Here is a 12,493-nt window from a genome sequence, read left to right as displayed (position 1 = left end):
TGTCGGTACTCATGACGAACAAAAAACAATGTTAGGTTATGGTTTTTACACAGATTATTATGTCCATCGACCATCAAACATTAAGGTATGCATCCCGAACAACTCCACTACGCAATACATCAAATAAGTGATTTATCAATAATCATTGAAAAAATATTTATGGTTACCTGTTAAATTTAATTTGAGTATAAATATACACTAGGTACCTAAACCAACTAGCCAATTATCTATTATACATACATAATACAATATACATTATAGGTATTTATGTACCTTTACATTGTTAATTATTATAAACAAAATATAAAATATTACGATCTGGATCGGGATCATAACACGTAATGTCCATTCAAAAATTACCAAATAGTCGTTATATGCTTGAGCAATAATAGTATTCTTGTGGTTTAAAACGCCATAATCATAAAAGTTATAAATAACAACAATTGTTGTGCATATTATAGGTAAAAATATTTAAATGAGTATTAAAATATTAACCTTACAACTTGAGTACCTATTTGACACTGTGAATCTACATTTTTAAATAATTCCTTTGTTTGACTATCAATAATAGATCAAACATTCAATCTAAGATACAGTACTGAAAAAATGTAATTATATAGTTTATATTCATTGGACGCACTCATATTAAAAATGTCTATTTAAATAGTACCCTGGGATTATTCAAATTATTGATTCCAAGTAAACGGAGAATAGTATATAATAATAAAAACTATAATAGTTGCTTACAATTAGAAATCAACACGTCATATTTTCTCTCGACAAATGGTTTTTATTAACATACATTTAAAACACAACTATAAACTTATAACTGTATCGTCTGTATTGCACGCAATTGATAATACTCGTTTGAAACAGAATAGAATGTGCTACAACAGTTTCGTCACCCTCGGAACACATAATATCCGTTAATATAGATAATAGCAGGTGTCTATTATAAAATAATTATATCGTAAAACGAATAAACATATAATTGATACACACAACACATTACGATAACTTGATACGATTTAATTCGAAAAACTATGTCGACCTTTTTTTCACATTTACTACCTACCTGTTAGTTATTATTAAATTATAATTTTTTTAAACGAAATCGTTGTAGTAAATTATTAAGATGAATTGTATTAGTATTTATTACAAGTATTTCGAAATCGGGTTTCTTGACTAAATTTGGAATTTTTTCACTTTTCTTTGAGTAATTGCATGTACTATTTTGTTCCGAAATCATAGGATCTTCCGTCGTAAAGACTCTGGAATCTTCCTTTTGCTGCGGATTAACAGTAGACGTTGGTATTTCAATGTCTAAAGACGTTTGTGTGACCGAACTTCTTGTGGACTGATCAGATAAATCTGGTTCATCGGTGACAATATTCTCAGAGGTAAATTCGCTTACCGTTGTAAACGAATTTTGAAGTACTGGTTCTGTAATTATCGAAAAATTTTGGTCCGTGCAGTTTTTGACACCTGAAGGTGTCGTATTTTGTTGGTTTTTTTTACCAGAGACTTTGTTGAATCTTGATATTGCAGTCGTCGTCAGTAAATTAATTCCTAATATACTAGGTGTACTCATTATTATTTTATCATTTGACGGATTCAACGGTTTGCGATCACAACATCCTTTACGGATGTTGTCGTTTTTTATGCTTAGTAAATTCAATATTTGAACATTACCCGAGAACACGAGAGAACCGTAATTTCCCATTACCCGATTATTGGACTGAGATTCAATTGTTTTTCGTTTAAAACCAACCGGAGTTTCCACTTGCCGGACAGGTGGTACATATTCGTATATGGTTTCTTGTGATCCGCCACACACGCATTCGTCCCCAACAAACAATGCTGTACCAGGTGGGTATGATCGAATGGTTTGACGCCGAATTGGACATTTGGTTTGACAATCGCTAGAATCTAATAAGACATCCTCGTTTTTTACCTGAAACGATAAAGTTTTTGTTCTCAAAATGTACAACATAGAGTATATTAAGAACAAACAAATTATAAAATACCAATACAAATTCAAAAAGTAATTGTACTTTAGTAAGTATAAGGTATATTATTATTAGAGACAATTGGTATCAATGTAATAGTTGACATTAATTTACATTTAATAAACCTTTACAGGGTTATGTAGTTATCAGTTACAGCATGATGTATAACAATTACGTAACCTAGTTACATATTTTGTAACTAGTAATCAATTGCGTAATTTTCAGTAACTTTAAAATGCATCTAGTTACAATGTATAATGTAACTTTAAATAAAAGTTACATTTAATATTTAAAGAACAATTATTGGACGATTCCGATATCGTATGTTATGTTGTAATTCTTGATTATAAGCATAGCCAATTTATAATGATGTGTGTTTTCTTATGTGTCTGCCATCACCTTTTTTATTAGTTATATTGATTTCAATATTCTAGTTTTAACATCCATCCTAGTAGAAAAATTAATCTAGTTAGTATGTTGGAGGAGAATCATAAAGAACTTTTTTACAATTCCATCGAAAGCTATAAGTAGTTCTTACTGAAACCCAAAAATCTAAGAATTATATTGTACATTTGTATAGACATTTGATTATTTTTAAATTCTAATTTTGAAGAAATTGGGTACCTAATAAAACAAAGAATGTCAATACTAGTTATTTTGTTGGAATTAAAATATTTCCGAAGGGACATGACTATACTACGTGGGTTATTATATTTTACATATAAATTACATTTTCAAAATATTAAGATTAATTTTAATGTTTAGCTATTGGCTATTTCTACCGTATTACTAAGAGTAAAATATATTGTAAATGATAAAACAAACTTAGTGGTATAAGACAGTTTATCTGCGCTCAGAATGATTTTTCGTAAGCAATGATTAATCGTTAAATTAAAATGTAATTATTTAACACATCCATTACTGTGACCTCCACAACAAGGTAAACTCGACTCCAACTGTACAGCAGAGCAGCTACCTATAGATACTAGCCGACTTTTTAAATATTGAAATATGATACATAATAAACATATGTATGATAATAAGTTTTGTATAAGTAAATATATCATATAAATTATTACCTATCGATTTAAAGTTTGAATAAAACCCTTTGACCATACAGCACGTGTGATCAAATTATTCTGTTTTCAGAACTAATCTAGGTACTTGGTTTTATTTTTATTTTTTATTAAACATACTCTAACCATAAATATAAATTATTTTTTAGTAAAATGAAACCAATGTTTTAATTAACTGTAATGTTAATACTTTTAAATCTCAGTTATAACTTAAATAATGAATTTTCTCGTGAACCCCCCTTGACAAACAAATAGCTGGTTAATTAAGTCATTATTTTCTTAAAGAAATAAAAATAAATATTAAGTAACTTATAACTTTAAATGTAACCAAGTTACTGTAACTGTAATTGACAATCAGTTACCAATTTTTAAGAATTTTTTTATTTGATACTCAATTGTGGTACAACTTGTAACTTATAAAAGTTACAACTAATCGAGTAACTTGCCAATCCCTACCTATGTACTTAAATTTTGATTTAGAACCGACTGAGATATGGGAACTGTTTTCACAGTACTTCCTTGTATCATAACTATGTAACTATAATATTAAATGTTGGATATCCCATACCCATGGTCCATACAATAAATCGTTGTAATTTTTTCATTGTAACATTTTGATAACCTAATACCTACTAAATTGATTTTGTAAAAACGGCCTTAAATAGATTACTTTCACTTTATTATGAATAATGTATGTGGATATACAATTATAGAGTTAGGGCTTAAATAAAATCTGAACGATGAGATTTTTTACTCAATTTTAAATTATATTCATATACATTATGAAATAATATTATACTTGAAATTCAAAAATCAAAGTCTGAATATTTATGTTTGCAAATGATCCCTGTTAAATTTAAAAAATGACCCGCCACCATCGTTTCGTCCTCTGTGTGGACCTCCATCTCTAAGAAACACCAGTATCGACATGTTTAATTTGAATCGAAAAAAACCTATCAGAAAAATCTTGAAAACTTTTGTATCTGAATTATTCATAACACTTTTTGTATTATGATTATATTGTATAACCAAAAGTTGCTTTGTTCCTACTCGGAATGTAAATCAAAACAAATTATTTATCGAGATTAATAAAAAAGGTTTCTATAATTAGATTTTTTAAATGATATTTACATATTAAATTTTGGTGAGTAACATTTCTGTTTTTAATTTCATTCATTAAAGATATATTATTTACTACTAAATAATATGTAATTCTGCTTTTAAATTATATACTAAGTTATAGTTCAGCATTTTTATTTTGTCAATTATTGAACAATTTATCATTTAATAATTACCTGCATAATGAAAAGCACCATGATGAATAACGTCGAAAAAATGTTCATGATTTTCAAATTTAATTTCTAAACTTAAAAAAAACTTTTCTTTAATGCACTATTGCGTGTAGACTGTTAGGTATGCTAAATATAATATTATGTACACTCAATACCTATTCTGAAGAAGTGTCAATATTTGAATCTTGGTCTCTATTTATATAAGCAAATTATCTACGTGCCTTTGTAGATGATAAAAATATAAAATAAATAAAAATTGATCAACCATATTCTATCGGGATTTGTATATGAAACGTGACGAACTCTAATCCTGGACGTGTCGAAGACAATAGGTTATCGTGATTAAAATATCACCTTATTTATAAAATGGGTTTTTTAAAGTTATGTTTCTATACAAATTCATGTATTTTACTATACATATCCATCTATTAACATCCTTCACAAATTATTTATATAGAGTTATATAGAGTACCACATTACTATATATTATACTACCTATTGAATTGTATTTTTTCTTTAAATAATTATAAAATAGGTTGTAGCAGTGACTATGGTAGTAATATTAAGGAAAATATACCAATAATACTAAAAAATTAGTTTTATACTATAAAAGATGTTGTATTTTGAGTTAATACTATTTAAACTTTAAAGAATAGTATTATTTTTACTGAGTGCTTTTATCGTTTTATATAAAGTATAAATAATATTATTGTAATATCAGATGAGAAATACATTGAAGTATTGTGATATTTATAAGCTTATATAACAATAAGCATTCACCTTTTTATATGAGAAACAAAATCCTTAACTTGAGAACAAAGTAGAGAAAAATAAATCGTCTTGGTGCTCCCGAAATGTAATAACTAAGAAAAAAAATATTATGCTAACACTGTTATCCACGGGGTCTCGTGAAAATGAGATATTCTATATTTCTATATTTTAGCAAAAAGAGAATTATTAAATGTTGCATTGTATGTACCAGCTATAAATGTAGATCAAAGGATCTTCAAACTGTGGTACACCATAGACTACATGCTAGTAATACGAAAAATTAAAGAATTCATATTTGAGCTTAAGTTTGTGACGAATTTAATATTGTTTTATTTTTATATAAGTATGTTCTAAGTTTACATCTATTATTAAATAAATGTATTAACATTTTGAAGAGTAGTGTTTTTAATCTTTTGACCGATCCACAAGGGCCAAGCACCTTATCACACCCATCTCATCTGTAATAACATGTCTACGAAACGTTGTAATCACCGTACATGTATTTGATAATAATATTATAGTAATACTTAGGCGCACATAATTCCACTGTTTGCAGCCAATAGCAGCCGAGGCTTTAAATAATAATAAAACAAATATATCACCGTTATACTTAATACACACGGGTGGTGCGAGAAAAAAAAATGTGTTGAGAATCTCTGCTACCCATAGAATAACTCAAAAACCAACCCTATGTAAATCGTGTACCCCAATTCATGTAGATATATAATTTTTGTCGTTCTGTATACGAGTATATATCATATTATATACGAGTATGTATAGGTATTACAAGCATACATAGTTTGATTTTTCAAATAGTGCTTTAGCATTTTGGACCTCAGTTATAGCCTTGAACATCAGTCATTGAACTACAAGTTCGAATATCATTTAATCACTAAGCTTATCTTATCGGCTAGGAAGAAAAAAAACTAGTGAACACCGCTCTGTTATAGACATACAATGATATTTTATATCAAAAGTTCAAACGCAAAAGTGCGGATGTTTTGAAATTGTTATTTAATTCGACACGCATTAGTAGTATTATGGTACATGACTGCCATAATCGTATATTAACGAATACGTTACGAAATACGAACGTTGATCGTCACAATATTATACACGTACAACGAAAACGCATCATGTCATAATGAAACACACTTTGCACGAAATATCGCTGAAGAAGTGTACTTTTTTTTTGTGCGCAGAGACGAATATGGACGTTTATGCCGATTTCGATCAAAATTTATTATTTATGCCAATCTCCAAAAACTCCTAAAACATTGCCTATTATAGAGATTTCGTATCTTGTTTGTTTTGCGTGTGTTATGAAATATCGAATTGCTCGTCAGTCTAGTGAGTTGCATGTACAGCCAATCATGATTGTCGCATCGTCGGCGTGATGGTTCGAAAAGCTATCTGCAGAGCTACAGTGACAAACACTTTTGACAACGATATAATATATTTACCAGGTGCGTAATCAATTTCCAGAGAATCTAATTTTCGTGCTAGACATTTTTGGCAAAAGTTATTTTCAAGGAGTATCAAATTCAATAAGAGCGACAAAGTTGTCGAACGTTGTTTCAAGTCTTTATAATATTATTGTACGGGAGGATGATGTGGTGCGTGCTAGCATACAAAAACACTTGGACATATAGGTATGCGTTGACTGTCGTTGTGCTCTGAAAATCTCAAATATTCCTCAAAACCTACAGTAAAAAAGATAAATCACGTCGAAGAAAACCAACCGTTAATCTTGATAGCATAGTACCTATATACCTAATAACTGTAATAGTAATAACAATCGATTTATTAATTATACGAGCGAGTTCATATTTTTTTTTCAATAATAATAAAAAGTAAAACGTGCATATTATTGTAAACGAGCAATAATGCTGTTGTTTTTATTTTGTTTGCAGATAAATATTACATGAAATTACCGTTTACAGCCAAACTATATATGTATACAATCGCATGTGACCATAGAAATACCCCCTCCTCCTTCTAGACACGGTATCCGTTACTTCCCCTCTCCACTATTTATTTAAGTACATCATTATAGATAGTTTATAAAAAATATTAAATTTGCCAAGTCAGATAATGTCCATGGATTAAATGATTTAAAATCGAGACGTCGAATAAAATGTATAGAAATAACTCAAATTGCAGCTTCCCGGACATAAAAGAAATAAAATTTGAATTTGAATTCAGGTTAAAAATGATTTCATAGAAAAAATATAAACTGTACTTAAAATGTTTTCAACCAATTCGTTTTGTAGTTATAAGGTTTATTTATTGGTGCTCAATTCAATTATTTAATTCTAACCATGATAAAAAGTACCTCCTATATTATAATATAATATACGTAATTTACAACATATGAGCAAACTTGAGAGAGAGAGTCGTAAAAAGACAATGGCCATTTGACCCTATGCATCAAGTAATAATTTAATATTTATTTATCTAAAAAAAAATACTTTTAAAATACGATACGTGTATAACACTAATCACAAAATATGATAAAAAAAAATATCTGTATAATTTATAATATAGATAAGTAGTTGCTTTATAACCATTTTGCGAGACATTGCCATTACCTGTATAAATAATAGAGTACAATGAAAAAATTGTCAGATAAAATGGTGTGTAAGATGTGTGGTATGCCACATGGTGCCCTGTTGACAATTATTGTATAGGTAAACTTTAGGAAACCAAACAAAAATGGACAGTAAAAATGCAATGTTTACATGAACGCATGTAATGCAATTTTAGTATAACTTACAAAGATAATGATTTTGGCTATTATTTTTTTTTTATCGCCGTCATAATTTGTTTTTAATAAATTAACTCGTGCGTATCTTGTTATGTATTAGTGCATTGACCTTTTATAGGGAATCATTGTTATGTAAATATCTTATATAAAAAAAATAATTTAAATACAGACAACGTAAACCATATGTTTCGTACAAAGTATGATAAAACGAAACGTCTGGGATTTTAACTAAATAGCAGTCTAGTAATATTATCGTTTAGGATGATAATTGATAATCGGTACAAAACATTGTGCAATTGGACATACCTATTTTATTTATCAAATCATAGTCGTGGGTTCATTATATGCAGATCTTGAATTATGACGTTAAAAAATTTTTTCAAGTAAGTGTATAATACATTTATAAATTATTATGCTGACCTGTGCAGGAGTGGAGGCAGGACATGCAAAATGTTTGAGTTTCATAACCAACACAATGTACAATGTACAGTGTATACTTAATATGAACATAATTTTATTTCACATATGGAATATTTTATTCAAATTCGTTTCGAGATTCAATTTACGTATCAAGTTCAGGGCTTTTATGGTGAAAATATGTGCTCGGTTCACTGCAGTTATCACTTAACAAAATATTTACGATGGATAAAATTAATTTTTTTTTCATTTAATAATTTTTTTTGTATAATGTATATTGCATTTATACTTTTTTCTCAAAAAAAATGTATTTGCATTGATGAATTGGATATAAATGAAAACTGTTTCTTTTATTTTATATACGTTGGTAGCAGAGTTAATTATTTTAATTTGTTTTAATAATTTCGTATGGTAATCACGATTAGCAACTACATCATAAGCATGGTATATTAAAAGTAAAACATGTGTTAAACATGAAATTGTCAGTAGTTGCAAAACGGACAGGATGAGACTTTGAACAGTGATATCGGAAAAATACTCAAATACCTTATCATATTTTAAGAAAATCACAATATCTTATTTTTATTGTCAATTAATATTTTCTAAATTTTTTTTAAAAAAATCACATCAAGTAAAATACACACGTATAGATAAAACAAATATATTTTCATCTTGTTATGAACTTTATCGATAGTGAATGCTGTCATATTTTTAGATATCTAGTTTCAAATTGATATTCGATATTCGAATTAGAGTAAATGGCTGTCCTAGAAGGCATATTGTTAGTATACGTTACATACTCATGGTCCGAAGAAATAAAATCAATATTCGAACGCCACTCAATATTTTTGACTAACATTATATGTCATAAACTCATACAAATATTATCATGTTTTGATCATAGTAATAATCAAATAAACTGTAAAGTCTACCATTGTTCAGCTGATATAGATAGGTAGTTTTGTTTTTCACAACGTTAATTTGTAATGCATTTAATTTTTCGTTGATTTTTCTAATAAATAAATTGTATTTCATCACCAATAGATTATATTATATTTTTCAGTATACAGAGTACAAAATAAAATAGAATAATAACAGTTTTTTTTATAATTTACTTAATTATTTATGAGCAATATTGAATGTATTATGATGATGAATTCGATTTTAATTCACAATGCCAATAAATGTGAAAAATGAATTCATTTAAAAAAAAAGGTAGGTAGTATAATATATTTTTTTTTAACTGCATATTAGGTATAGAACATTGCTCATGATAATACTATAACTATTGGAAATCATTTTTATACTATTTCGTAGTAATACCACTATACAGATTATAGAGTACAAACATATAGTACACCAAGCGTGTTGCAAAATTGCAGTTATAAGCTTAAATGGTTTCATATGTATACCGTACAAGCATGTAGGATGGTATGTATGAGGTTCACATCAATAGGACAGCAAAATAAATTGCATTACGATTACCAAATGTGATAAATAATTCGATTTGTTGTAAAACAATAGTAATATAGTAATAAGTTGTCAGCGTATAGTACGTTTTACTCTAAACTACGATTAATTAATGATTGTTGGGCCTATGATTTGAAACAAAACAAAAATGATGGACAAGTGAGTATCACTATGTTGAACAGTAGTTGTCATTGTAGTGGAAGTGTTAGATTTGAATTCTATGATAAATCATTGCTTACAAAAAATGATTCAGAGCGGATACGGTGTGTTATCCTGGCATACATATAAAATTAATCAAATTTAATAATTAAAACGCACTGAATATTAAATATTGTAAACAATTTAAGATCAAACACTCGTAAAAAAGAACGATACTGTCCTGTAGTAAACTTTTTTTGTTGAAGTAGAAAACTTGGAGGGGGGGACTTTCTATTAAAATGTCTAATACTAGCATGTATTGAAAGAAAAATTCTAATACATTTCTAACATAAAAATAATTTTCAATTTTTCGAGATTCTTATGAACAATGTCAAAATTTGAACTTTAAATGCATTTATAAAATATCCATTCCTATGTATCTTTAATATTTTTGACGTAACATATAAATGTATCCTATTTTGCATAGACGCATAGTATATTTACTACATAATATCATCTAAAACTGTATGAGTGCAAAAATACTTATACATATTTCATTTTACGCTTTACAAAAATACATCGCTTTAATATCAAAGCTTACAATACGACCTACTTTGATGTCTGCTTATAAACTTATAATTTTGAGCTAACCATAGTATATTGAGCTTGTGTGTATTTTGACTATGGTGATCTGTCATCTAAATAATTTCATGACAGTATTTTGATGTATGGAAAACACTAAGTTTGTTGGGAATTGTCAGCTCTGGCGAGGGTAAGAGTCCTCTAACCTAACCGTGTATAGTTGAATAAGTGTTTGTAGTAGACATTATTATGCAATATTATGGTACCCTGTATTGTATTATTATAGTTCAGTGTTCATGTTGGTTTATCAAGTAAAAAAACTGAAATATTACAAAAACGTTTCTTTGTACGCTGTCATTTAAATTAGAAATATGATCGATTATAGTTTGAACGGCGTGGTTGCAGTTATCAGTATTAGGAAAAATAAAATAAGTCGTGAAGCAGCTGCAGATGTATCTATTATTTATGTATAAATTAGTAAATAATTTGATTGATTGCCCACACATTTCAGGAATAGCGCCTTGGAAAGTTCAATTATTTCAATAATTTATTATTTTCGTCCGTTTCAAGTCAATTATACTACATATCATATATTTTATAATATGAGAAACGATTATTATTATTAAGGAACCATTAATCTGAATGTCAAGAATAATTTTGATTTTTCCGAGACAATTTATAGGATAAGCGTTGTGGTTCCGGGTAAATAAATATTCGACTCGGGCGGTACTCTCTATGACATCGGAGAAATTATTATCAGTCGGGCCATTCAGACTGTCGGACGTAAAAAATACAGACGAGTGATCAAATATATAGTTAACATTTAATGACATCACATCTGCATAGTGTGCATGCACGTGGTAAAACGGATACGACTTTCCACGAGCGGGTTAGGTGTACTTAAATTATTAAACTATTATACGCTGCAGAGTAAACTCTAAAGGTAATACACTACTGTCTCTCGGAATCCAATCGTCACGGCCATGGAAGAAAATAACTCGATGACCGCCGGGCCGGTGACGATCAAATTTCTAGGTTCGCCTCCGACGACGATTTTGCGGTCGCCAAAACGATACATTATACAAGAAACTCGCGTGAAGATGATCAGCTATAATGTCCCGGGCCCGTACAGGACGGACCGCGGCCTGAATTTCTTTGCGCTCTGTACACGTTTCTTCGCGCGTCGCGTGGTCGTCGTCAGACAGCTCAGGGCAGCCGCCAGGTTTTGCAGACGACAGCCCCGGCGCGACTGTTCTCCTCTTCGCCCGCCAAGACGTCCACCCCGCCCGCCAGAAACACCCGGCTCCCCCGTCGCCGGCGCGCTCACGATATCGACGTGCGTTCGCGGGCGCGCCAAAGCCACCGGCGCGACGCGTGTGTTTGTTCAACACAACGCGAGTGCACTCTGCCCGCCGCCGCCGCCGAAGCGACGACATTGCAACCCGTTGGACAAATATTTGTTCTCGGTTGCCCCCCGGACCCCGGCCACTCCGCCTTCGTCGTCCACACGCACGCGCAGCCAACCGTCGCATGTCGTCGTATTTGTGTATATGCGCGCGCTTGTGTGTGTGTGTGTGTGTGTGTGTGTGTGTGTGTGTGTAAGTATTGGTATAGACATCGCGCGTCGGTGTGGTCGTCTCGACTACTAAGGGGAAAGCGGGGGCGGCGTGAACGGGGGCGGTGTGAACGGGGGCTGTGTGAACGGCGGCGCGAACGCGCGAGCGTGTGTGTGCGTGTTTGTGAGAGAGCGCGTGACCGTGCGTGTGCGCACTAAGCACTTTGACGCCGCGTTGCCGGTACGTGCCCGGCGGACAACCGACAACGTGGCACGCACGGCTGCGCAACGAGTAACGACTGGTATTATAATATAATTTTATTGTATATTATTGTATGGCGTAGGTACACTAAAATAATATACCGGGTGATACCGCCAAACGTGCTCATTGCTCACCACTTTTATCTCTTCGATAT

General features: G+C 30.7%; 1 protein-coding gene across 1 annotated transcript; it reads right to left on the bottom strand.

The window, feature by feature from the left end:
- Nucleotides 1-783: 783 nt before the first annotated feature.
- Nucleotides 784-4,401, bottom strand: LOC111039616. Its single transcript, XM_022323199.1, has 2 exons — nucleotides 4,381-4,401; nucleotides 784-1,954 (listed from the first exon to the last, which is right to left on the bottom strand). The coding sequence occupies exons 1-2, from the start codon at nucleotides 4,399-4,401 to the stop codon at nucleotides 1,094-1,096; spliced, it is 882 nt and encodes a 293-aa protein (XP_022178891.1). The 3' UTR covers nucleotides 784-1,093.
- Nucleotides 4,402-12,493: the final 8,092 nt, after the last annotated feature.

Source organism: Myzus persicae, unplaced genomic scaffold, assembly GCF_001856785.1.
Source record: "Myzus persicae strain clone G006 unplaced genomic scaffold, MPER_G0061.0, whole genome shotgun sequence".
Lineage (NCBI taxonomy): Eukaryota > Metazoa > Arthropoda > Insecta > Hemiptera > Aphididae > Myzus > Myzus persicae.
This window is presented reverse-complemented; position numbering and strand designations above follow the sequence as displayed.